We start from the raw sequence: 27,461 nt of genomic DNA on the forward strand, positions 1-27,461 counted from the left end.
AAGTGCAGAAGATGAAGACAAGTTGTTGGAGAACCTTTTCATTTGAATCAAGTGTGTTGTAGCAGGGAAACACTAAAACCTGTAGGATGGTAGCTCACTAAGCCCGGGGTTGGAGACCACTGTCCAACAGACAAAGAAGTAAAGGCAGCTTTAAAACAATGGGGTCAAGTATGATGACATCTAATAGTACAACTTTATTGCAAAACAACCTTAACAGACTCACATGGCAATGTGATGAAATGAAGATAAAACATCCCAATCAGGTGATGTTTATTCAGGAAATAAATCATAAAAAATATGCTGAACAAAGGCTCCACAATCCAAAAACTGAGTTCACGTCCTTTCAAAAAGCCATTTTATTACGGACACCTGTTCAGTTGCTTGTTGACAGAGAAGCTTATGAGCCAATCACATGACAGCATCTCAATGCATTTCGGCATGCTGACATGAAAGGGATTTAAGTAATATATTAGTTTGGCTGTTGGTGGTTAAACTGGTCTGAGGGCATCAGAAACTGGTAATCTACCAGGATTTTCACATACAACCATCTGGTTTACAGGGAATGGTCTGAGATTAGAAAATATCCAGTGAGCAGCAGCTACCTGGATGAAAAGGCCTTTTAATACCAGAGGTGAAAGGTGAATAGTCAGACTGGTTGGACAGAATAGAAATAAACTACTTGTGACAATCCAGGTATCTGGAACAGCATCTCCACACATGCAACACATCCAAAGTTGAAGCGGCAGAAGACCACACTGTTTACCACTCATGTCAGCTCAGAACAGGAAGCTGAGGCTACAAATCACACAGACTAAACAAAACTGGAAGGTAGAAGAGAGGAAAAGCATTGCATTGTCTGAGGAGTCTTAAATTCAGCTGCCACATTCAGATGTGAGAATCTTTCTTTTCTTAAACACCACAATGAGCTCACTGTACTCCACAGGCCTCCACAGTCACCAGATCTCAAACCAATAGATCATCTTTGGGATGTGTTGGAACGGGAGATTCTCATCATGGATGTGGAGCCAAAACATCTGGATGTAATAAACAGAAGCAGCAGCAAAAAGCAAAAGTATGACTCTATGGTTCTTTTGATCAAAATTCTGTCTAAATAATGTCATATATACTGAAACATCAGTGTAAAAGGATGCTGTTGTAAGTGTAGTTTATTTAAATTACTTTAATCTATACATTCAGGGAAATGATGAGTGTCAAAATGAGGAACTTGTCTTTACATTATGACCATTTTTCCCATGATAATAATAATAATAATAATAATAATAATAATAATAATAATAATAATAATAATAATAATAAATTTTAACAGCAAAAGAAAGTAAAACATGCTGAAAGTAAAACATGCTGGCAAAAAATAGTACAAGTACCTTTTGTATTAATTTTAATAGGAAAATAAGTACATTTATTAAGAAAACTCAAGAAAAATAAAATACAAACCTGACACTACTTCTGAAGGATGCCAAAGACTACATTTAAGGGAATGGTCTTGGGTTGATCTTCTATCATTAAAAATTCAAGCGGCTCCATAAGACACATCATTTTTAACCTGAACTACTGTCAGTTTAAAAGGCTCCCTTTGCACATACAGTAATGCAGCTTACCATTGAAGTGGATGACTCAGAACCGAAATCCTTCTCGTTACTCTTTTCCTCTGTCACAAACTATAAAATACCTCTTTTTCTGTCACCGAAGCATCATTTTGTACAGTCACCTAAGTGGATGCTTTTCGGCGAAATAACAAAAGTTCAAATAGCCAACATGAGTGTCTGGCCAGCACCGCTGGCTTATAGGAAGCAGTAGGATTTTTCTTACAGAAGAACACACCTTCATTAATCATTACTATTATTTGTCTTTATTATACTGTCGACCACTAACCTGGGTGCACTGATTATATACAGAGAGGGAGGGGAAGGTGTTCGTGTGCTACACTTGGGGATTGCCTACACTCAAACAGAGTGTGTCCATGTAGCTGTAAGACGGGGACAGGAGAGCGAGTGAGCTACATCTCTGAATCCATACAGAGAGCTCCATTCCCTCCTTTCAAATAAACACTTCATGACTGAACATCTGGATCGCAGTGCGCTCCCGTATCCACAACTATTTACGAAGGAGCAAGGAATCACTGCTGTTTGTGAAGACCTGGACATGCGCTGATCTGTCACCTCGTCAAGTTTGCAAGGGACACGTGTATATTTTCTGGCTTTGTTTTCAGCCTTTTACATTTCTCTTCAGCTCGTCGCTTCTGTGGATTACAGGAGGGTGTTTGGAGCTTCAGTGCGTCAAGCGAGCGCATGTACAGTATCCAACAAGTGGATGACTGAATCTGCCAGCAGCAGACAGCCACTGGAACTAACAAGACACGCAGTCAATGGACTCCTAACCTACATTTAAAAAAAAAAACAAAAAAAAAAAACAGTTGTTCGGCTCATATGAGAAGCAGGTATCCCAGACTAATTGGCCCACATGTGGAGAAAGCGTGAAGCTGTTGGTGATGTAGCCGTCTCGTGCGCAACGCCTCGGTGTTAGGTACTGTCCTCTTCTCTGCGACTTTATAATTTCCCAAGCATTAAATTAATCTGCAATGAGGTAAGACACCTCGTCAAATTCTCAGCTCTTCATATACTGACCAAAAGGAAGATTAACGCGCTGCGGAATCCACCGCTTCCCGCCTCATCCCTCTCCCCTCATCCATGGACTCGCTTTCCCGTTCCCTCGGTGACCGTGGGGGGAAGTTAGGATCTTCTCTGTAGACCTTTCTTTAATGAAGAGGGTGCAGGTGTCAAGCAAAGGTTGCAGTCATGCCGATGCATCCAGTCACCTCCACGTTGATGTACCGGGGCATCTGCACCATCCCCGACATCCTCTCCTACAGCGCCCCGGTTAACCTGCCTGAAGACGAAGTTGAAGGTGAGAATACACCTGTTCACACAGACCTAAAAATGTTATTAAGACTTGTTTCTACGCAGAGGGATGTAGATTTATGTCAGGTTAGTGACGGTTTAGGAGGTCGTCTCCTGCAGTGGAGTTCTGCCAGCCGGTCAGGACCTCGGACAGCGCTCACAGAGCTCGGGAACGACGTCAATTTCAAAAGGATGTTGGTTTTTATTTGTGATACTGAAATCAGAGACAGAATGTCCAGCACGATCCCACTTTCTCTGCACCTCATATTCTTTTAATTTCCATTATCTGTTGATGTAGATTTTCAGCCAGTTCAGAGAATTATAATGACCCTAATATGAAGCTTCTTGATTTAAAACAAGCTGCTTTCTCTGACAACACTGTCTAGAAGCATTGTCTCGTGGGTGGGAATTGGGTTTATCAATGATGATTTCACTGACCCATAAAGCCTGGTGACATACACATGCTAATGGTCCGGGAATTGTTTATTATTTATTTATCTATTTTAAACTATATATGCTAAACTCTTGATACCACACATGTGGAATAATTAACCCAATTAAAAAAAAAAAATTAAAAAAAAAGTTGGCTAAAATATACGCTGTACATTCAGTCCCAAAACCAGCAGTGGCACCTAAAACAAGCAAACACAGTCACACAGAAGCCAGTCCTGCATTATTAATCAATATATTAAGCGCATTCAGACTTTGTGCTTGTAATATTAACATACAGAATAATCATCCAAAGGACACCTGGAAGTCTTCATCATCCAGCACTGAAGCTCAATGCATCTCTTCTGCACCTTGTTACCTCAAAATACAAACAAAGCACTGATACATTTTAGACAGGGTTGACATCTTTTTATGTGCAGCCCCTTTTCTTTGGGGGGGGGGGGGGGGGGGGGGGGGAGGGTGACACATCACTGATAAGATTGAAACTAAACGTGCATATTTATTCTTTAGTTTTCTTTGAAATATATACCAGTATATGGTGGTGCAGAATTTCCAAGCATGCAGCTGCAGTTACATATTTTTGTAGTGATGACTGCACTCACCTTTGTTCCACACACAGAGGTTTGCATTCATAAAACCACAAAGACAAACACAAATAAGTATTTCAGGAAAATGCTGCTGAGTGTTGTGGATGATGTTAATTAGAGAGTTAAGCGAAAGAGGCCAAAGACAAACTGGTTTGAATTCCAGGAGGGTTTCAAAGCCTGAGCAGCACAATTTTACACAGCAGCAGTTTCGGGAATCAAAGAGCATTAGTGACATCCAGAAATGAGAACAAGAGGTACAGCATAGACAGAGGTGCTTTATTGTGCCTATTTCTTCAGCAAAATTTTTTTTCTCCCTTTTGTAACAAAAAAAAAAAAAAAAAATCACTCTGTGATAAAATAGAGCTTGCAACATGCTCGTGCCAAAAGTGATCTTCGTATGTCATGCCAATGATTATTCATAAAGTTGCATCAAACTTCATCATCATACATAATGTTTTACTTAAATGACACATTGTGCACATAAACATATGAAAATATGACTGCCTCATATTTCATTCATTAATACCAACTCCAGAAGGAGCAACGACTCGCTTTCCTTTTTATCCCTCCAGCTTGGGGTGCGACAACAGGCTCCATGTCATTTTAATTTTAATTAATAATATCCACTTGTCCCAGTTGCTTGCATGCTGTTTAGAGACAAAGTGAGCCATTCAGATCACTTTATATAGTGTCAGTTTGACTGAAGAAGCTTAGAGATGCTTTGTGGAGAGCATGTGGAGAGCCTGGGGTAACACACAATCAGCAGAGGCCGTTTCAGCTGTTGGAGAGCATCACTGATCCTGTGTGAGAGGAACTTTAAAAGGAAAGTTATTGAAGGGATTGAAAACTGTTTTTCTTATTATGTAGTGTAACAGAGGTTTTTTATTTGTATCTTAAGAAAGTGCAAAATGGCAAACTTTTTTTAAAACTTGACAAGGCAGATAGATTGGTTGAGCAACTGCAGGGCGCCATTAAGCCTTTGGTGGCAGTGGTCCTGTTCTTCCCATCATGTTTCCAGTTTTTAAAGATGGAATATTGTTTTGCAGAAGAGATCCTCACATATTTTCTTCTCACTTTACTCTGTTGCATATTTTAAATGATTACTTGGGATCTTTTTAACTTAGTATTGGATGATTAGGCTGGGAATTTACTTGCTTTTTTAACTCCACGTTGCCATCAACGTAACTTGCTTGTGTACTACTTGTTACAGGTAAATCATGTTAACTCAGACTGGATGGAGATACTGGCATTGTAGGGTGTAAACAAAACAACAAAGATTTAGATGTAGAGGAGGAATTTGGTTTATTTTTAGAAAATAGCACGGAAACTGACAGCAGCTTTACTGTAGATGATACGGCACTCAAAGCAAACATGTCTTCTCAGAAACATTCTGTCATATTCACTACCCCTCTGACTTTACATCTGGTCTAATTAGTCTCTTCACTGCCTCCACCAGTTATTTGCATTTTGCAGTTTGGAAATGTTTGTTTCTAAACACAAAAAACACTTTAAACAAATGCAAAAGGCACAAGGCAGCCATGATGAACAAATGTTAATTAAAGAAAGTACATTCTCAGTCTGAAGGCATAACTCAAAAATTACAATACGTTTTAGATAGACTTGTAATTTACCTCATATGAGGTGTGTATTACTTTACGATGATAATTACTCAGTATTGACTGTATACTTTAGTTATCTTTGACCTATGGCAGCGTCCTTAGGAACCCCTTCCCTGTATGTTTTAGACATGTTCCTCCTCCAAAGCGCCTGAGTCAGATTATTGACTTTCCTCATCAAGTTCTTTGCAGCCTGCTAACGAGAACCTCTTTTCCATTCAGGTGCATTAAGGTAGGGTCAGCTATAAAACATGCAGAACAGGGGGTCCTTGGGACCAGAACGGAGAAACACTGTCTTATTAAATCCTAAACAAGTGTTAGATTTTAGCATTTACTAGTATGAACAAAAGATTAAGCTGCAACTTTTATTTGTTTTTATCTCCTCTGTCTTGTTTTGTGCTTCATTCTGAAACACTTTGTGATTTTTATCTTGAAAGGTGCATAAACATTTACTTACATACTTTGCTTCTCACGTAACAGAAAATTGGTTTGGATAGTGAACACAGCTCGTAAAATTTCATTTAGAGGAGTTCAAGTCAGAACCAAAGACATAAGTTTACAAAGGGAGTGAGATGCGAGTCAGATTGGAAATAAATCCATGACGATGGAGTATTTAGTCAGTATCTGTGCTTGCATAAAGCACCTGTGTTCTGATCAGAATAATGTCGTTTAAACAACTCAGTTTATCGACCAGAAAGAATTTTTCCATCGAATAGAGAGAAAACGTTCAAACATTTTCATGATCATGAAAAAAACCCCCCAACTCTGATTCCAGCTGTTCTGAGCATCCCTGAACCCTGTGAGAGGATGATGAGGATGATGATGAGGTTTAGGTAAAACTTGAAAAACAAAAGTGGACGGTGACAAACCTTCTGGTGGAAACAGTTGTGTTGTGTTCCTTTAAGATGTGAGCATACTCTCAATTTTTCCCCCTTGTTGTTGTTTTTTTTTTTTTTTAAAAGAAAAAAAAAGTAGCCCAGAAAAACACTGTTTCAGAAAAATGACACGTAAAACTACTCTGTTTAGTTTACTCCAAAAATCCTATCCGTATATTTGCCCATTATCACATAATTTCTGCTTTTTGGTTTCATGGATTAAGAGTTATGAAATGACTAAACCAATCCTGGCTAACAGATTGGTGTGAGACAGGTTCATAAACATATATACATATATCTTTATTATGTCTATGTCCAGGCTAAAGTTAACACGGCTGATGGCTAACTGCACCAGTGTAGCATTGCTAACCTTAGCTGAGCTGCTAGGCGACGTTGGTAGATGTGTAGAGATGTTTGTAATTGTGAAAGCTGCATATCAGGGGGTTTAGAAGTGGGTATACTTAATGCTGAAAAAGCTTTATACACTCTGAACACATACATATACTCTGCACTACACCACTGATTGGAAACTTCAAAAGAGTAAAAGATTATTCAGCATCTTGACAGTCAAAAGGCTCAATACAATGAAAGGTTGACACAAATATTTGATCCAATTTTACATTTTTTCTAGTCTTCTTCTTCTGAATTATTACACACTGCACATGCCAAAGCTTTACAATCATCTTTAATTTTTATACAATGTAAAAACACAATTTATTAAAGGATTTTACTTAGCATCCATGTCAAAATATCATCTGGAATTTGATCAGATTGAAACAAATCAGGGAGGAGGAATATATTCTCAGTGTAAACATAGCTAAAGTAAACCAAAGAAAGAAAACAACAATATGCTCAACTACTACCTGGACAGGTAAAGTTCATGCAAATCTTATATAAAAGCCAGCAAAGGTTTGAATTAAAGAGCACATGAGACTTAAGTATTAAGTAATTCAATATAAGAAGGTAATTAGCATTACGATATGTTAAAAATTCCTCTGCTCAATCTATTCACTAAATTATTTTCCAGATATTTCCTTATTCTGTACACTGATCATGCTGTCCTGCAATTTCCACCTTTTATCCCTTTCACCAGTTCACATCAGTGACCACCACAGCCTCTCCAACATATGATGAGAAAACACTTTTATTCAATAAATGCAGCTTTTACAAAAACAGAAGTATGTCACACAGAATTCCAAGAAAGGAGCCAGCAATCTCAGTCCAGCTGAGCTTTTTTTGGATCATTGATTAGTTTTAAATCCTTATTTATACTCAGCAACGTTTTAGTACCTTTCGATTAGACTTGGACAGCGGTGACGTTTCACAAATGGCTTCTTGATGAGAAACTTGCTGTTGGAACGGCAGCGTCTCGTCAATGCTCTCATCTCCTGAGAGACGGACGAGAATTGGCTGGAAGACTGAAGTGTCACATGCATCAGCTCGGCCGTCAGGGAGACGAGGCTTTGTCACGCAAAGAAATTACACATTAGTGAATATGTGTGTGTGTGAGTGCATGCACGTGGACAGGAAGCTCAAGCCCTATTGGCACGCGTGACCATGGACTTGATTTTCAATTACTGCCATGGGCACCTCTGGGAATGGCCCAATCTCATCATACTTTGCAGCTGAGAATGCTGTCAGAACTATTATTGGTACAAAACTTTATTTTATTTTTGATCCTTGATAAACAGTTAAAGGTTTTATGGCGGTAGCAAGTGCCTCAATGCACAATATTGTGAGCATAGATGCATGAATTGAACTCTACTTTCTCTATTTCTCCTCCTACACAAGTGGGAAAAGCATTTGGTCATATTACAGGAGCTCAATATAGTTTAGACCTCCTCCTCCACTACACAATCACACACACAGACACACATGCTCAGTGTCAATATCACTGCAGGTGGAATTAAGTGGGTAGCCCATTTCCACACTGCCTAACAACAGCCCTATTGGAAGTAGCTGCAAAATAGTCCCAGGGCTGAGCTTAAAGCATTTGCAATATTTCCCAGAGTGACATTCGTGTAATCAGATGCCAGCAGTTTTTCTGTAGACACAAGCTCTGGAGTTACGATTGTTTTCTTTTTTTCATCTTTGCATTCTGTGTTTCTTTCAGTAAACAGCTATTAAAACACATTTTTGACTTGATTTCTTATGAAAAATATTTTTTATTACTAAAAATGCTCCTTTTTAAAGCTTAAAAGAAGCTGTATTTTATCAACATTTCACAAATCAGGCTCAAATTCCCTCTGATGCTGAAAATCTCTCTCGAGTATTGTCCCCAAAACCTTAAAACATCTTTATTAACTGCGGAACAATGGAAAACTTATTTTATTCATAAGCAGGCAATAAATTCAGACTTTAAAGCAGCACCACATGACCTTTTGAACTTAATATGCATTTCTGACTCATTTAGATGAGACATTTATTACATACATTTCTGGAGTTCTTGTTGTCTTGCTAACTTCCTGTATGTTTGACACTGAAGTACTCTTTGAGCATTTCTCATATTTTATTTTCATCTTCAATATGAAACACTTAATCAAAGGGGTGTACAGTCCTTAATATATTAACTAAAAAACTAAATGGGATATGGTTTTCCCACCATCCATCCATCCATCCATCCATCTTCTGCCGCTTATCCGGGGTCGGGTCGCGGGGGCAGCAGCCTAAGTAGGGAAGCCCAGACTTCCCTCTCCCCAGCCACATTTGCCAACTCTGCGGGGGGGATCCCGAGGCATTCCCAGGCCAGCCGAAAGATATAATCCCTCCGGCATGTCCTGGGTCTTCCCCGGGGTCTCTTCCCAGAGGGACGTGCCTGGAACACCTCACCAGGGAGGCGTCCAGGAGGCATCCCGACCAGATGCCCGAGCCACCTCAACTGGTTCCTCTCAATGCGGAGGAGCAGTTACTCTACTCTGAGCCCCTCCCGGATGCCTGAGCTCCTCACCCTATCTCTAAGGGTGAGTCCGGCCACCCTGCGGAGGAAACCCATTTCTGCCGCCTGTATACGAGATCTCGTTCTTTCGGTCACGACCCACAGCTCATGACCATAGGTGAGGGTAGGAACGTAGATCGACTGGTAAATGGAGAGCTTCACCTTCTGGCTCAGCTCCTTCTTCACCACAACAGACCGGCGCAGAGCCCGCATTACTGCAGACGCCGCACCGATCCGTCTGTCGATCTCACGCTCCATCCTTCCCTCACTCGTGAACAAGACCCCGAGATATTTAAACTCCTCCACTTGATGCAGGACCTCACTCCCGACACCGGAGAGGGCAATCCACCCTATTCCGGCTGAGGACCATGGTCTCAGATTTGGAGGTGCTGATTCTCATCCCAGCCGCTTCACACTCGGCCGCGAATCGCTCAAGCGAGAGCTGGAGATCACGACTAGATGAAGCCAACAGGACCACGTCATCCGCAAAAAGCAGGGACCCAATCCTGAGGCCACCAAGTCGGATCCCCTCAACACCTCGGCTGCGCCTAGTAATTCTGTCCATATAAGTTATGAACAGAATTGGTGATAAAGGGCAGCCTTGGCGGAGTCCAACCCTCACCGGAAACGAATCCAACTTACTACCGGCAATGCGAACCAAGCTCTGACACCTGTCGTACAGGGACTGGACAGCCCGTACAAGGGGGTCCGGTACCCCATACTCCCGGAGTACCCCCCACAAGAGCCCCCGGGGGACACGGTCGAATGCCTTCTCCAGGTCCACAAAACACATGTAGACTGGTTGGGCAAACTCCCATGCCCCCTCCAGGACCCCAAAGAGGGTATAGAGCTGGTCCACTGTTCCGCGACCAGGACGAAAACCACACTGCTCCTCCTCAATCCGGGATTCGACTATCCGGCGGACCCTCCTCTCCAGGACCCCTGAATAGACCTTACCAGGGAGACTGAGGAGTGTGATTCCCCTGTAATTGGAACACACCCTCCGGTCCCCCTTCTTAAAAAGGGGGTCCACCACCCCAGTCTGGCAATCCATCGGTACTGCCCCCGATGTCCATGCAATGCTGCAGAGGCGTGTCAGCCAGGACAGGCCCACAGCATCCAGAGCCTTAAGGAACTCCGGGCGGATCTCATCCACCCCCGGGGCCTTGCCGCCAAGGAACATTTTGACCACCTCAGTGACTTCAGCCCCAGAGACAGGAGAGTCCACCCCTGAGTCCACCAGCTCTGCTTCCTCATCGGAAGACGTGTTGGTAGGATTGAGGAGGTCTTCGAAGTATTCCTTCCACCGACCCACTACGTCCCGAGTTGAGGTCAGCAGCTCCCCACCTCCACTGTACACAGTATTGATGGAGCACTGCTTCCCCCTCCTGAGAAGCCGGATGGTGGACCAGAATCTCCTCAAAGCTGTCCGTCTTTCTCCATGGCCTCGCCGAACTCCTCCCATGCCCGAGTTTTTGCCTCGGCAACAGCCGAAGCCGCATGCCACTTAGCCCGCCGGTACCCATCAGCTGCCTCCAGAGTCCCACAGGCCAAGAAGGCCCGATAGGACTCCTCCTTCAGCTTGACGGCATCCCTCACTGCTGGTGTCCACCAACGAGTCCTGGGATTACCGCCATGACAGGCACCAACGACCTTACCGCCACAGCTCTGGCCGGCCGCCTCAGCAATAGAGGCACGGAACACAGCCCATTCGGACTCAATGTCCCCCGCCTCACTCGGGACATGTTCGAAGCTCTGCTGAAGGTGGGAGTTGAAGCTCGCTCTGATAGGGGACTCAGCCAGACGTTCCCAGCAGACCCTCACAACACGTTTGGGCCTGCCAGATCTGACCGGCTTCCTCCCCCACCATCTGAGCCAACTCACCACCAGGTGGTGATCAGTTGACAGCTCCGCCCCCCTCTTCACCCGAGTGTCCAAGGCATGTGGCCGCAGGTCCGACGATACGACTACAAAATCGATCATCGAACTGCGGCCCAGGGAATCCTGATGCCAGGTGTACATACGGACACTCTTATGTTGGAACATGGTGTTCGTTATGGACAATCCATGACGAGCACAGAAGTCCAACAACAAAACACCATTTGGGTTCAGAGTCTCACTGTCATTGCCCACGTGAGCATTGAAGTCCCCCAGCAGAACAATGGAGTCCCCAGAAGGAGCACCCTCCAGCACTCCCTCCAAGGACTCCAGAAAGGGTGGGTACTCTGAACTGCTGTTCGGCGCATAAGCACAGACAACAGTCAGGACCCGTCCCCCCACCTGGAGGCAGAGGGAAACTACCCTTTCATCCACCGGGGTAAACCCCAACGTGCAGGCACCAAGCTGGGGGCTGATGAGAAGGCCCACACCTGCTCGGCACCTCCCCCCATGAGCAACTCCAGAGTGGAAGAAAGTCCAGCCCCTTTCGAGGATACTGGTTCCAGAGCCCAAGCCATGCGACGAGGTGAGTCCAACTATATCTAGCCGGAACCGCTCAACCTCACGCACAAGCTCAGGCTCCTTCCCCACCAGAGAGGTGACGTTCCACGTCCCTAGAGCCAGCTTCAGCAGCCGGCGATCGGACCGCCAGTGTCCCCGCCCCTTGCTGCCGCCCAGCTCACATTGCACCCGACCCCTACGGCTCCTCCCGCAGATGGTGAGCCCACGGGAGGTGGGGCCCATGTAACCCTTTCGGGCTGAGCCCGACCGGGCCCCATGGGCGAAGGCCCGGCCACCAGACGCTTGCTCTCGTACCCCACCTCCAGGCCTGGCTCCAGAGGGGGGTCCCGGTAACTCGCGTCCAGGCAAGGGAACATTCATGCCCAGGTTGGTCGTCATCATAGAGGTCGATGAGCCGTGCTTGGTCTGGTCCCTCCTCTAGACACCTGTTTGTCATGGGTGACCCTACCAGGGGCATAAAGCCCCCGACAACATAGCTGCTAGGATCTTCTGGACGCACAAACCCCTCCACCACGATAAGGTGACGGCTCAGGGAGGGGAGGGGTTTTCCCACATTATCTTAAAAATAACCCAGTGCTAACTGTATTAGCGTTACTATGTAGCATTTGGCTAACTTTAGGTTAGTCATTTAGAGTTGTACTTGCAAAGAGACAAACCTTCTTTTAAAAACATGCAGACGATAACTTTTAAAGCATAATTATTGGAATACCACTTTAAAATTTACTTTAAATAAATGTTGTGACCCTGCTGATCCAAATGTGTCTGGAGAGACATTTCTGTTCATTTCCAGTGAGGTAGCATCTGAGATATCCAGTTAGGTCACATTCACATCAGCCTTATTTGATTTGAATCCTGGTCTGTTTGGTCAGAAAGTCTGCTTTATTTGGGGAAATGTGAATACGCCAAATGAAATCTGATTCAGACCAAAGAAGCGGATTTGGTCTGCCCACAAACGCAGGCCTTGGCGAGATTCAAGCAGACCAAATACAGGAAGCAGATGACATAAAAAAAAAAAATCTTTCTGCATTTGATGTAGCATTGCATTGTGGGTAAATACATAGCGGCAACGTTGAGAGTCCTCTACCATGCTGTTGTTTATACCATTACGACCCTCGTGGGGTCTAAGGGTTAAAAGGGGGAGGTAACATAAAACGGAACAAATAACTAAAAGTTCACCAATAAATTTATTTACAGATAAGTGAATTCACCAGAAACAATAAGGGATAACTCAAAACTTCCCACTACAGGAGAGATAACATCGTTTCTCAATGAAATAAAATAGAATCAAACAAACTCTGTAATCACAGACAGGGTCCACACAGGGACAATACCACAAAGGAAAAAAACACTACAGTTTCTCTAAGTCTGCAGCAAGTCAGAGTCCCAGAAATCAAAAGCTCAGCACAAACCACAGTCAACAGCACTACAGTGGCAAACTGTGTCACACTCAGACACAGCTGCCCTGAATGAGGGTGATGGTGTCTGTTAAATAGTAGAGTGGTGGAGGAGGTAGCCAATGAGCTGTGGTCATTGAAGGGTAGAGGCGGAGATGAGGAAGACCGGCCAATCTTAGACTTGTGCGAGTGTTGGGAACACCGTCCTCCACATTCCAGCAGGCTTGGGCCGTAACAATACTGTGCCTATTGTTGCAGTGAATTTCTGCAGTAAACTTGCATAAGACAAAATAAAAAACCAAAAACAACAATACTTTTGTTTTCATGTTTAGCTCGCAAATGGAGGAAACAATTTCCCTTCCTCATGTGGAAGGGAGGTCCTCTCTTTTGCTAAATACTAGTGCAGCGCCACCTTTGGTGAGAGTAGGGATAATATTCTAACGGTTTGGCTCAGCTGACCAAAGTGCAGCGTGAACACAATTTCAGTCGGCATGGAGACACCCTCCTACAACTGAGCCGAGTCGCCAATGGGATCGAGTCTATTAGACTATCCTGATGTGAATTCACCCTCAGATTTAAGTGATGGCCAGCGCCACTTTGGCCAAGCCTTTAGCTCAGCCTTTGCAACTGGTTGTCAACACACTACACATTCTGAACATACTTTGTGGTTGATTCATTGAGGGAACATGAGACAGAAAGAAAAAAGGGGAGAGCGCAAGAATGATACAAGAGTCTTCATGTAAATGACTTCTTCTGACTGGACAAAGCACAGTGTACATGTAAGAAGCCAGATGGGCGCCAAATTGGCCATTAGAAAGTTGCTTTAAAAGAGAATAATTGAGACTATGATTCTTGTACATAACTTGTGCATACACACAACCAAATGAGCTAAAGCAAAGTAAATATGTCTGTGCATGCTCTTCATCACGAACATGAATAACTGGATATGTGTCTTCAGCAGATATAACAAAACCTTGACACCTCTATTAGTTAGTATTTTTGTTTTAGCTTGGGGCCAGTGTAAAAAACATCCAATTTATTCATACACAGACAATAAAATTGTGGTATTAAGGGAAGTTAATCCATTTAACACACATTGCCAAGCTGCTGAAATAAAGCTGAACAAAAAGATAATTTGCCAGTGGTCTAATGAATGAATTTACTGGTTAAAAACAACAGCATTAAGACTGCAATATACTGAAGATGTAAAGCATATTAAATTCTAACAGAATTATCATTTACATGCTATAGTCGTTCCTCTTGAAGCTAAATGTCAATACAAATTAGTTTCAGCTACTTTATATGCCTGCAGGCATTATTCATCTACACGTACAGCATAGCCTATATGAGAAATGCAGGCGAATACATTTACTGAATTTACATGGCAGTCATATTTGATGGACATCTTTTGTACCCATATGTGACACAAGAGCTCCTGTTATGTAGATGAAATCAGAGGAATAGCAAACATTATATCGTGTTTAATAACTGACTAACGTTGTCTTAGTTTTTGTCATTGTTTCACAAACATAAAGCATATTGAGAGCCAGACTTGGAAGAGGCCCAGCTGGGAGAAAACATCCCAAAGAGCACTTTAAAGTTGCAGAGTAACTATTTACAGAAAACAAGAACTGTTGCGAACACAGAAGGATGAAACATTGTAGGGTCAAAGATGGATCTGTAGTAAATGCATGTTCGCCATTTAAATGAACTCCATTCACCTTAAAGTCCAGATGTGAATTGAACAAGTGGGTTGAATATTTCTGTTTGGATTTTTCCTCGCAGTGTGCAACAAGTCAGGCATTGACAACAGATCAGAATCAGTCAGGCAGAGAAAAAGTTTGTTTTCTCGTGTCTCCCTGAATCGTAAAAATGAGGTCGAGATGTATAAGGATGATCCGACTTCTCAGAGCATTTTGTTTTTCCAAGTGGTTCTGATTTCAGATGGTAAATTTAAACATGTCAATGGGAAGTCTTTAGCAGCTGTGTTCGCTGTTCCCTCTGCAGATTCTCTGCAGCTGCAAATGGCTTTGACTGACAGCTGCTCAAAGAAGCATCAACGCCAGCGCGTTCCTAATGGCGTAAACCGCCTGTGCGGCGCTGTTAATGTTTCTGTTCAACTCCTACAGTAGATGCAGGCAGCAGCAACGTTGACTCATTTCTTCGCCCTGAGGTGGAGGGTTGACTTCCATTCCTTCGGAAATACTTACATGAATACAAATGAAGATATTTAAAGACATCTGCATTTGCTCACACAAGATGGGAATCATGCACATAAGGTATATCTCTGCTGCAGGATCAGTGGGTGTTGCGTGGGCGTACTTCTAAAGGGTCAGATGAGGCTATTTACAGTGTACACTGCTTCCATGATTTAGACAAAAACAAATAAGAAAATGACCAGCCGTGATGGAAATGAATACTTTGGCTCATTTGGAGGATTGTAAAATGTTCCGATGAGCCAGATGTGTTCACCAAAGACAGAACGCTTGTTTTTCCCATGTGTTTACCTCAGCGATTGACTGTAATTAGCAGGGTTCTTTCGCAGGAAGTCAGAATTAGCTCAGTTATTATTCCCTAACTGGAAAACGGCTTGCTTTACCTTTAAACTGGATTCCCTGAACAAACAGCTTGGCTTTCTGCACAAATGAGCTTTCATCGCTTCCTGTGGAAGAGGGTTCTCTTCTTTGCTTGTTTTTTCTTAATAAATTCAGGCTTGTCTCTTAAAATATTGAAATGAGAACAAAGGTGGAAAAATTAAATGTTTCTTTTTTTTTTTTTTTTAATAAAATTGCCAGCGCCGTTACACTTCCACACACAAATCCAGTGCTTTTCCCAAATGCTGCATGTCTGACAAGCATTCAGTTAGAAGTCAGAAGGCTTTTGTCAGTGATTAACAAAAGAGAAAGATGAGCAGCATCAAAAGCACTCCCTGATGTCGATATTTAATTACTCCAAAGACAATGCCTGTAAAATATGCAGCATTTTTAGAGTTTATTGTGGAAACACGTCGGATTTCTAGCAACTGGTGCAGGATATGGGGAGACGATGTTGCATGAGTTTGGAGTAAAGGTGGCAGACCTTTTATGAAATGATCTCAGATGTTTTTAAGAGAAAAAAAAAATAGAAATGAACCCCATTCATTCTAGAAAACGTCACAGCGTGCTGCAGAGCCATATAAGCAGCTCCGTGTACATACTCTGAAAATAATAAATCTCACTTTGTTTGTTTCCCCATCGCTCTGCTCATAGTCCTCAAACACTTTTAACTTCACCTGATGAAGGGCTGCTTTACACAACCTGCCAGGGAGACAGACGGGGAGGTAGAAATGGATTTGAAAATGGCTTCCCTGAATGCATCACCCGTCTGGATGCGGCGCATGAAAAAGCTCTACTTGACATAGATGGTGATAAAAATGTGGGCAGCAAAGAGCTGTCTCAAAGGTTGAAGTGACCCAGCACCACAGCTGGTGAACCACAGGTTGTAAACCCTCCTTTAAAAGGGTTCTTAAAGGGTTTTGAGAAAAAGTTCCAGTAATTATGATATAACTAACAAACAAAGTATTTTGGAAAAAATCTTTTTGTTTTGTTTCAATAACTTTATATTAAAAGCATGAAATAATTAAATAATGTAAAATACAACAAGTTGCATGCAGTTGTAGTTATTGCAGCTTTTAGGTTTTTGATAACTGCTGGATGACAGAGTGTTGAACTTATGCAAAATTGATTTTGTCCACAAATACCACTAATTGATACTTTAGTTTGGCACTTTGGTGTGTTTTTTTTTTTTTTAATTTTTAATTTTATTTTATCTACTATTCTTTGGTGACATAGAGTGAAGTAATAAGATAATAGAACTGTCTTGGAATGAATGGGATTCCAAACCATGAAGATTGAGGGTCACAGGGATTAAATGCCTTCTACCACCCTCCACACCAGACATTTTTTGTCCAAGCTGAGCTTTAAAAGATTCACATCATCATGAGGCGGATGTGAACTGATCACAATGTGCTTTGTAATATGTAAACAAATATGAAGAGAACACACAAACCACACAAATGCCATAAATGCAGAATTTATTTACACTGCTTTCAGTGTTAATACAAGATATTTGTTCTTCAAAGAGGAAAGTCAATCATACTATTTTAACATCTATACTACTAAAAGCTAAAAGGATTCCTTAAGGGGCGAAAAACTGAACAGACTCGGAGCGTAAAGTTTGTTTGAACTGGAAAACAAAAGATTTTTGACATGCAATCTAAGCCTAGTTTACATAATAATGTGGAGCAATTGCTCCTTTGTTCACATGGCAACGGTGTACAAAGTCAGTCAGGAACTGTGCACGTGTGCATTCGGTGGTTGTAGGATGAAAAACCTCAGACCTGACGACTTGAGCTAAAGCCTACTGGAGACGTTCCTTGATGTTCATAAATGATGTCAGATGTTTTAGTTTTATTTGGATTTTCCCAAAATGTCAGTTTTACCAGTTTGTGTGTTTGCTTCAGTATTAAGTGAAGTGTGTGTAATATTTGAGTAGTTCTTTCCAGCTGTTATGTCTTTTCTGATATCAGACAACAGAAGAAATACAAAATACTCGCTAACTGTTGCTTTTCCTGCATTTTTTTTTTTTAGTTTATTGTATTTATGCAGTGATTTTATTGTTTCATGATTAGTTGCTGTTGTAAACATGTCGTCTGAATGAGGGAAACCTCTGCGACTAACAAGTTAAAATAGAAATTTAAATAAAAAAACTAAATGGAAAAAATGCTTATTCAAGATGCATTTCTTACTTCTACAAGTATGGTGCCTCAATGTGTCTCACTGTGCGCTATACGTCCTATAGCTTCCGGCGGTGTGTGGAAAAATATTTCACACTTCAGCAGACTTAATTAGCCTAAGCTACCAAATATCTTGGATCTCAGTGGAAATGCAGCTGACCCAAGGCTGAAATGATATTTAATTATTCTAAGCTCTGGTTGTTTTTATTTGAAATTTCCTTCAGGTCAGCTATGATGATGCCACTCCTCGCTGTCATGCATTGAAAAGCATAAAGACAGACGTGTGTACAAAGTGCAAAACAAACAAACAAAAAAACACAACAAAAAGTGACCTTAGTCAGAAAAACTGCGATGTTGTTCCTACAGGAGTCTAAAAATGTCTAAATATGGCTGTAAAGCCGCTAAGTTGATATCAAACATGAGATTAAGTAAAGTACTTGCTCAAAGCCTTGTTTTTAATTGCTGATTGCTGTTTATTTTGCAATAAATGTCTTTTAAAAAAGCAAAATTGATCTGTAAAGATTGTTTATTGAGGATTATGTAATGTTTGTGCAGCCATTTTGTCAATTTTTACAGTTCATTTTCTTTACTAATTTAAGTTAAAAAAAAAAAAAAAACCTTTTGTGGAATTACCTTCACTGTGTAGATACAATGTATCATATAATGAAAAATGAATTTGCAGTGAATTTCTGCAGTAAACTTGCATAAGACAAAATAAAAAACCAAAAACAACAATACTTTTGTTTTCATGTTTAGCTCGCAAGTGGAGGAAACAGTTTCCCTTCCTCATGTGGAAGGGAGGTCCTCTCTTTTGCTAAATACTAGTGCAGCGCCACCTTTGGTGAGAGTAGGGATAATATTCTAACGGTTTGGCTCATCTGACCAAAGTGCAGCGTGAACACAATTTCAGTCGGCATGGAGACACCCTCCTACAACTGAGCCGAGTCGCCAATGGGATCGAGTCTATTAGACTATCCTGATGTGAATTCACCCTCAGATTTAAGTGATGGCCAGCACCACTTTGGCCAAGCCTTTAGCTCAGCCTTTGCAACTGGTTGTCAACACACTACACATTCTGAACATACTTTGTGGTTGATTCATTGAGGGAACATGAGACAGAAAGAAAAAAGGGGAGAGCGCAAGAATGATACAAGAGTCTTCATGTAAATGACTTCTTCTGACTGGACAAAGCACAGTGTACATGTAAGAAGCCAGATGGGCGCCAAATTGGCCATTAGAAAGCAATCAGAAGCAAACAAGACAAGATAGTAACAAAAGTAAACACATAATCATAAACCGACCAATAACAAGGGAGTCCTCCTGCGTTACTGGGCTGCAGTGGTGTATGTGTGTTGTGTTTAGGATTTCCATTTCATCCCACAAACTGACTGACCAGTCTCCTGTACTTTACCTTCTTGTCCATCACCAATACGCCACACAACTGTTACATCGTTTGCAGATTTGTGCAGATGACAGGACTCCGAGTACAGAAATGGTGAGACTACAGTCCTTTGTGGTTCTCCTGCTGATCAGAAACACAACTTTTCAGTCTCACAAACTGTGGTATGTTTGATAAAGACTCAAAGTAGTCATAAATCCAAGCAGCTGTAGAGCTTCTGTCATAACAGTGTGGGCTGAATTGTGTTGAGGTTGTTAAAAACACATAAAAGCAAATACAATTATAGGTCTATAAACTACAATATAGTAATTATGCAATGAAAGTGAATGTGCAGAAACCTCATGAAAGAACATGATCATCATCATCCTGCTTGATTTGCCCTGATAAAACAAGTTAATAAAGTCATTTCTCACAATTACAGACTGTAATGGTTGTTCAAAAGTGTTCATGTTCTTGCTAAGCTGAGCAAATAACCATCTCTGGGACTCTGAAACCAGACTGGATGGATGCAATGTTTCAGGTTTGAATCTAAAAAATGTATTAATTCTGACCAAATTCTATTAATTTCTACAGTCATTTAGCAGATGCTTTTATCCAAAGTGACTTACATACACACTCAGCCCGATAGGCACATCGGAGGGTAACTGGGGGTCTTGCCTAAGGACACTTCAGCACATAGTAAGGGTAAGCCTGGAATCGACTCCGAACTTTCCAGTTGGAAGACAACTGCTCTTCCTGCTAAGCTACAGCTTTGGCTTTTTTTTTTTTTTTTTTTTTTTTTTTTTTTTTTTTTTAAATTTTAGACATTTTTAGTGATAAATTCAAATGTATGTATTCAAATATAAAGTTTATTTTTGGTCCCTAAAATTCCTTTAAAAATGATACTAATGACTCAAAAAAAAAAAAAAAAAAAAAGCCCCTGTTGATATGCACAGCTCATTTCTGTTGGACAACATCTGTAAATCTGCAGATTATTAATCTGACAGCATCATTTCTGGAAAAAAAGAGGTTTTGATTTACACCTGAATGATTTTCTGGACCCTTTAATGACACAGTGGGAAGAAATGCAAAGCAGATGTTTGTTTGCTGTTGGTGTGAAATGTGTGCACATTATGAGCCAGAGAATCAGTAAAAGTTTCCAGAATGGCATTTGCTCTTCTCCTGACACTTTGTGTAGTTTTGACCAGTTGACATTTTGATCACGTCAGTAACCGCAGCTTCATATAAATTCCCAGTTAATCAGTCTCTGTAATCTGATATGACATCCAACCTTGCTGAAATAGGTTTAGATGGAAAACATGAGGTGCAGATTAGCGTGGAATATCATGAAATGCTGTGATTATGGCTGTCGGGTAGGTTGAACTGAAGTCATTTATTTCCATTTTGATCGATTGCCATGAAGGAGTGGATCCAGCAGACTTTATTACCTGTGAAATGAACTGCAATGAGTTTTGGAAGGTGAAGTGTTTTTTTTTTTTTTTTTTCTTCTCGCTGATCATATTTCCTCCCTTTGATGAACAATAGCAAAGTGTGCACGAGACAATAACAGCGGTAGAATAACTGCATCCGTAAGTGAAAGGAGACCACTAACAGAGAGGAGCTGGTGAGGGAGTGTTGGTTAAGCTGTAATGTATAAAAGAGGCTTTTGATAGCTCACATCTGACCTTTGTTTGAGGTGCTTCTCACAGACTTTTGCTTTGTGGGTATTGGCTCCGGCTCAGCTTGGCTTTTGGCTCTGATGATGAAAACTTGCAGTCCTGAAAACATAAGAGTGAGTGGGGCAAAAAAAAAAAAAAAAAAAAAAAGATGAAAACTGATTCTTCTTTCCCCTCAGGAAAAGAAAGTTGTAACAGCTATGGTCTGAGATTTCACAGGTTTTCACTGTCCTCCATCAATCAAGGTCAAGTGGAGCTTATAAAGTTTGCTACGTGATTTTTTTTTTCTCCAGGACTGAAACACCTCAACCTTTTCTTTTTTTTTAAAATTCCAGTCTCCCCCCCATCCTCATATCAGTGCTGCATTGGTGAAGTTAATGTGCCTTAAATTTCATCATGTAGGGAAGATTTTCAGTCCAAATACACATGTGGGATTTTCCCTCAACACACAGTGAGCTTAGTTTCTGTCACACACTCCTTTTAAAGTCTCCCGAGACTTGTTAGAGCCATATTATGGTAATATAAATTCTTCTGGGTGTCCAAGTCGGCCTGTATCCAGCTAAAGATGGATTAAGGTTGCTATGAGTGTTTAAAAATAGCCTCCCCAGGTTCACACAAACAGCAAAGCGGTGTTTTTCTCATCCTGATAAGGCCTTACATAAAGAGGGGGTGTGCTGTAATTACTGATCCAAAGCAGCCTTAAGCAGATGCAGGTGTGATTGAAGCAAAGAGGATCCCTGGCTCTGCTAAAAGAAGCCATGGATTATATTCACGGACACTTCACTACAACAAAAGCTTCAGTATGAGACAGTTCTGCTCAAAGTGCCCCAGATGTAATTGGCAAAAGTTTCGAGTGATGTTAAATCCCAAAAAAGTGGTAAAACTGCTCAAACCATGCCTCAGAATGTGTATCCCAAGTATTGTGTTGCTATTCTGCAATTATTATTGCACACATTGTATGCATAATACAATATGTACAATCAAAAAAATCTTTTTTTTTTTTACTTTATATTTCAGTTCTGTCGACGCTTTTCTCCTCGTAACGTGTTTCACCTCTGTGGTGAATTCAAGGATTACATTTGTCAGCAGACTCGGTGCTGCAGCAAAGACCCACCGCTCTTCTATGACATACACACTTTCCTCTATTCTGAGTTCAGCATCAGATGCTCGGCTCTCAGATCTCAGTCTGTCGGCTCACACCCCAGGGGAGCGCGTGGGGTTCCATCTCTGAAGGCCAACAAGAGTTTCTCCACATTAAAGCAAATACCAGACAGAATATTCACACCTCACCGGTCAGGCTGTGATAACAGAGAGGACACGAACGATTCAACGGCAGCAGCTTCTTTTTCTGTCAAAAGAGAAACGAGTACTTTTGAATACAATTGAAAATAATTGGAGCCCAGAATAAGTTGGTTGGAATTTGGACATAAAAGACAGAAATCTATTCAACTTAGGCGCTCTAATTCATCCGGAAATGCTTAGAAAAATCATCATTGTCTCAATTTGACAGCTAAAGATGTGCTACTATGAATAGATAATGAAATAAAATGTAGAAGAGTTTTCTTAGAAGACCAACGTGCAGAAAATAACAACCTGACTGTGCAGTTTCTATTAACTGTTGCCATTTTTGCCATGCTTGACCAGCTCCCAGTTGCTGTGGCTTCACGGCAACCAGCTGTACACAACCAATCAGCACAGAACTACAGCCAAGAAACAGCAAAGGTCTTTTTTTTGCAGCCACATTTCATTCAACCACTTCATTCTGCCAGGACTCGAACAAGAGTAAACGAAACAAATCCCCAGTTATGAAAAAACTTCTTTAGCAATTTAAACCATCATTGGAAACAAAAATGGTAAATAAGAGAGTTTGCTTATATTTGATGTTTTATATCTCTTAATGAATCATAATTGCGTTTTGGACTCCTGTTTGATATAAACAACTCAACATGAGTCACGGTGGGTTGAAGGAAGTATTTATCTCCTCCATTAGATGATATAATTTGGCCGTCTGTGTAAGCGAAGACCAGGTTTGCAGCAATTTAAAGATTTTTCCACTCAGGCACTTGGACCTTCTCATTTATAATACAGTCACTACTGGAGAATGTGCACGCCATTCTATTTCATTTAATGTTTTCAGAATTAAGAGGAAACTGGATAATACGGTTGTCTGTCCTTCAGGGTATGATTTTAAAAGCATCTTTCTCAATGGTCTCTGTCTAACGAGTAAAATTACATTCTTTTGTAAAGTGGAAATGATGTTTGATCTGTTTTATTCAGATAGATGTAATTTCATTCTAGTAGGACATTTTCCTGTTTTCAAGAGTAGACTGAAAACATGGATTTATGTGGAATTGCATAATTTATTTTGTCTGGTTATGTTTTGGTCTTGTTAAGCTGTGTGCAGTTTGTCTGGCTGATGCAGCACAGCATCGCAGCTCTGTGTAACAGTGCACCACCACTGACATCCATATTGTAGCAGTTTTCTGTAACAGAACACATTTTTTTACATCAAATTTATTAAACACCAAGAGACAATTTGGCTGTTTTCCCCAATTCAGCCCGTGATCAATCAAAAGAGGCTTTCAAGAGAAATGTACAATGAAACCATTCAACCCATTTGGCTCCTTATTCAGGTTTGTGGTTGCATCCTGCATGACAGTAACATGATTTGTAGAAAGCATATGAAAGCCTGTCTTTTGAAGGTAAACAGATGGAGCGAGGACCTCAGGTGGATACTGAGGTATTGTTATTCTATAAACAATATGATCCCGCCCAGGGAAGGGAAATAAACACAGCTGGAGGCTCTCCATGATTCAAACTACGCTGGCAGGAAGACATCTTGTAACAAAAATCAGGTAGAGAAATAGCTGCAGTGACTGTCACTTTGCAGGGCTTTATAAATTGGATGTAATCCATTGTAATACATGATTGCCAGGTATCTCTGTCCCTGTGGCATAGCGTCTGTTCCATTGACATGTGCTTGAATATGATAAACTATTTCCTGCAGTTGTGCTCCAACATCATGCACAGAATAAGACACCGTTTCCTGCCATCATTGATATTTCGGATTTTGTTTTCCAGCTGAAATATTTGTCAAACTGACACATTGTAGTTTTCGGCTAGAGGCTTAGCCATTTGTTGCAGTTTTGACACGACGGTAAATCAACAGAGCAGCCGTTCCCACTTACACGACTTTCAGGTCTCTAGTAGATTCATAAAGTTTGTCAAAAACTACCTTTTTCTTTTTTTTTTAAAAACTTAATGGTGCCTAATTGCCTTCAGACTGAGGAAAAGAGGCAATTTAAATAAGCAATTTGCTCATATAACAGCCTTTACATCATGTTTTTTAATTTAATTATTCATTAAAAATTCTCACTTTTTCTCATCAAAAACTGAGATTATTGTTGTTTATCTATAAAAATCTAGAAAATACCTAATTTCAGTGGATATTTTTGCAAAGCCAGAATTTGACTCAAGCAGGAAAGTTTGATTCTTCTTCTTTGAAACTTTACAGTTTAGTGAAAAACGTCCCTACATGTACTCTTTTTTTTTTTTTTTTTTTTTTTTTAAAGATTCCTCCCCAGCTCTGCTTTTTAAGCACCGATCATGAAACAAAGATGTGACAAGTTTGATATTACAGGTGACATACTAGAGTCTGTTCTTGCATGTAAATGAAGTGATTCCATCCCTCTTGGGAAATAAATAGGAGGAAGAGTGCGGTAGGACGAACAAACAGATTTCTCTTGTTTTCTGTGGCTCTGTAAATATAAGAGCATGTTTTTCCGCTTTGAAACTGCACTTTTGAGCTGGACTTCACAGAGTTCAAAGCTTTCCCAGAAGTGCAACGTTGTTTCGGTGAAATTTAGATATGCTTTGAATTTTACAGACGACGCTGTAGGTGACGTTATCTTGACAGGTTTGTGGCCTCCGGTTCATCCTCTGTTTATCTTAAAAGGAGCTGATGAAACATTCATGAAGTCATGATCACTTACTTCAGTTTATCACTTCTGAGCAATGCTAGAGTATCTTCAGTGTGAAGCATCACAGTGCTGTGAAGTCAGGGAAACTAAAAGGAAACAATCATCATTAGCAGGGAAGCAAAACTTGGAAAATTGCCTGTATGAAGTGGATGGGTTTAATTTAACACATCAGCTTACACATGAGTTAAATACACATCAAGAACAGATGATCTAAACCCAGAAGCAAATAACTTTACAAAACAAGGCTTAAATAATAGCTAAACTGGCATTTCCAACAGCAAAACATAGATTTAAAATCTCTTTATTACTCTTGAGCACCAACCATCCTTGTGCTGTGGAGCAGACGGAGCCCACAGGCAGGACGTAGGGCGAAGCTTTTCTGTTCGCTTGTTTCTGGCAGAGGCTGATCTTTGAGGATCAGTACAAAATGAATGAAGGGGTTTGCTTGGTTTTGCTTGCTTGATTATTTCTCACCCTTCTGGACTTGCATATTAAAATAAATTAGACTGAAATGTGCATAATAGAGCTACCTTAAGCCTTGTCATTCCTTTGACTTTCTAAGAAATTACTGGAAAGTTTGGAAATCCATCCATTAGAATCTTTTGTTGAAGGTGGACTGAGTTTTTTGGCCATGGGACGTCCCTTGGGGTATGCTGGCAGTCTCTGTACAAACACCCCATTGATAAACGGTCTGGAGACCTTCAGTGGAGGGTTGTACATGGGGCCATAGCCACACCTCAATCCAAACACAAGGCCTGGGTGTCCTTTTGGTTCCCAGTCAGAAACGATGTTCATGGCTGACAGGTTTGTTCGAACTTCTGAGCAGTTTGGTTCAGAGGTTTGGGGCACAGTTTTCTCTGTTATTTTATTTTTGGTCTTCAGTACACAGCGTGCAGAAAATCTGTTCACTCACTGTTAAACCTGATCTTTGGTGAGGCTAAATTGGCCATTTGGAAGACCAGAAGGAACAGAATCAAAGGTCAAGGGTCAGAAGATGCTCTCCTGGTTTTCACCAGGCTATTGGCGGCTCGGCTCAGGGTGGAATTTAATTTTTTTAAGCCCACAAACTGGTTGGAGGAATTTGTGGATCTTTGGGGTCTGCAAAATGTTCTTACGGAGAATTGTTTGGTTTTCAGTTTTTGGTCCCCTCCTCCGGCTCCCCTTTGGCTGTTGTACATGTAAATTATTCTCCTTTGTTTGTGTTAGCTGAAATAAAGGACCTTTTAAAACTCAACTCAAAACGCAATCTTTTGTTGAAGCCGAAAATATTCTACTTTGGCTAGATTTGGCATCAAGCTTTTTCACCTTCCGGCAGCCAATGGAATAATATGCAAAGGTTTGGCACGTACACATGGTCCTGATCTCAACCCTCGGTCACTTCAGTTTGGCTCTTTTTTCTTTAGTTTACTGGTGGAATTTGCTTTCTAGAGCTGCCCTCCCCCATGTATGTATGACTCAGGCATTGATACAGCATAACAAATACGTCTTTGGTGCAGAGAAAAATTCCCTCTATCGTATCCTGATTCACAGTAATACCTTGGCTTGTGCTTTGGTGTGTGTGTCTTTTCTGCAGAGATCCGTGAAGCCTTTAAAGTGTTTGATCGGGATGGAAATGGGTTCATCTCAAAGCAGGAGCTGGGCATGGCCATGCGCTCCCTGGGCTACATGCCAAATGAGGTGGAACTGGAAGTCATCATCCAGAGACTGGACATGGACGGTGAGGCTGACTCACAGCTTGGATTCTATTGTCTGTTTACAACAAAAGAAAAGATAATACAAAAACTTTTCACCAACCAAAGTGGACTGCAGGAGGCAGTGAATCTGGCAACAATGAATACCAACTGTCCTTTTTCCTCGCAGGTGATGGCCAGGTGGACTTTGAGGAGTTTGTTACTCTCCTGGGTCCAAAGCTGACAGCAGCCGGATTACCAGACAAGTTCAACGGCACTGACTTCGACTCAGTATTTTGGAAGGTGCTCATTATTTCCTGCTTATTAGAAATAATGTAGACAGGCTAAGCCACAGGTGAAGTTCAACTCTTACTGTAGAATCATTAAAAATTCCCATGAAAGCTTGTTTATATGGTAAATCATATCATGGCTGGTTAAAAGGATGAACTAGATATTATACCAGCCCTGTGACTTAGACTATAATTGTCAACTTTCATGTAAAGTAGATGTTAATTCATTTACAGACATCATCATTAGACATTCAACCATTCACTTTGACAATTAGTGGGATAAAGTCTTTGCCAGAGCTGCCTCTGTTGTAGTTACATGATGCAATCACAGGAGTGTGTGTCAGACAGCAAGGCACCATGCTGAGTATGAAAGATGGGATTTGTGGGAAGTTTTGGTGCATCCAATGGATCAAGAAAAAAAAACATGCTTGGAAAGTCAAGGTTCCCTGAGGCAGAGT

The 27,461-nt window shown here is 41.2% G+C and overlaps 1 protein-coding gene across 1 annotated transcript in view; it reads left to right on the forward strand.

The window, feature by feature from the left end:
• Positions 1–2,816: 2,816 nt before the first annotated feature.
• The window catches only part of cabp7a (calcium binding protein 7a), a gene marked incomplete at both ends in the record, with an annotated part of 29,709 nt that continues 5,064 nt past the window's right edge, over positions 2,817–27,461 (forward strand). The window contains 3 exons of the mRNA XM_079250647.1: positions 2,817–2,925; positions 26,617–26,760; positions 26,904–27,016. Coding sequence (XP_079106773.1) covers positions 2,817–2,925; positions 26,617–26,760; positions 26,904–27,016 — 366 coding nt within the window. The remainder of the gene's footprint in view (positions 2,926–26,616; positions 26,761–26,903; positions 27,017–27,461) is intronic.

The sequence above is a fragment of the Telmatherina bonti genome, assembly GCF_933228915.1.
Source record: "Telmatherina bonti genome assembly, chromosome: 13".
Classification (NCBI taxonomy): Eukaryota; Metazoa; Chordata; class Actinopteri; order Atheriniformes; family Telmatherinidae; genus Telmatherina; species Telmatherina bonti.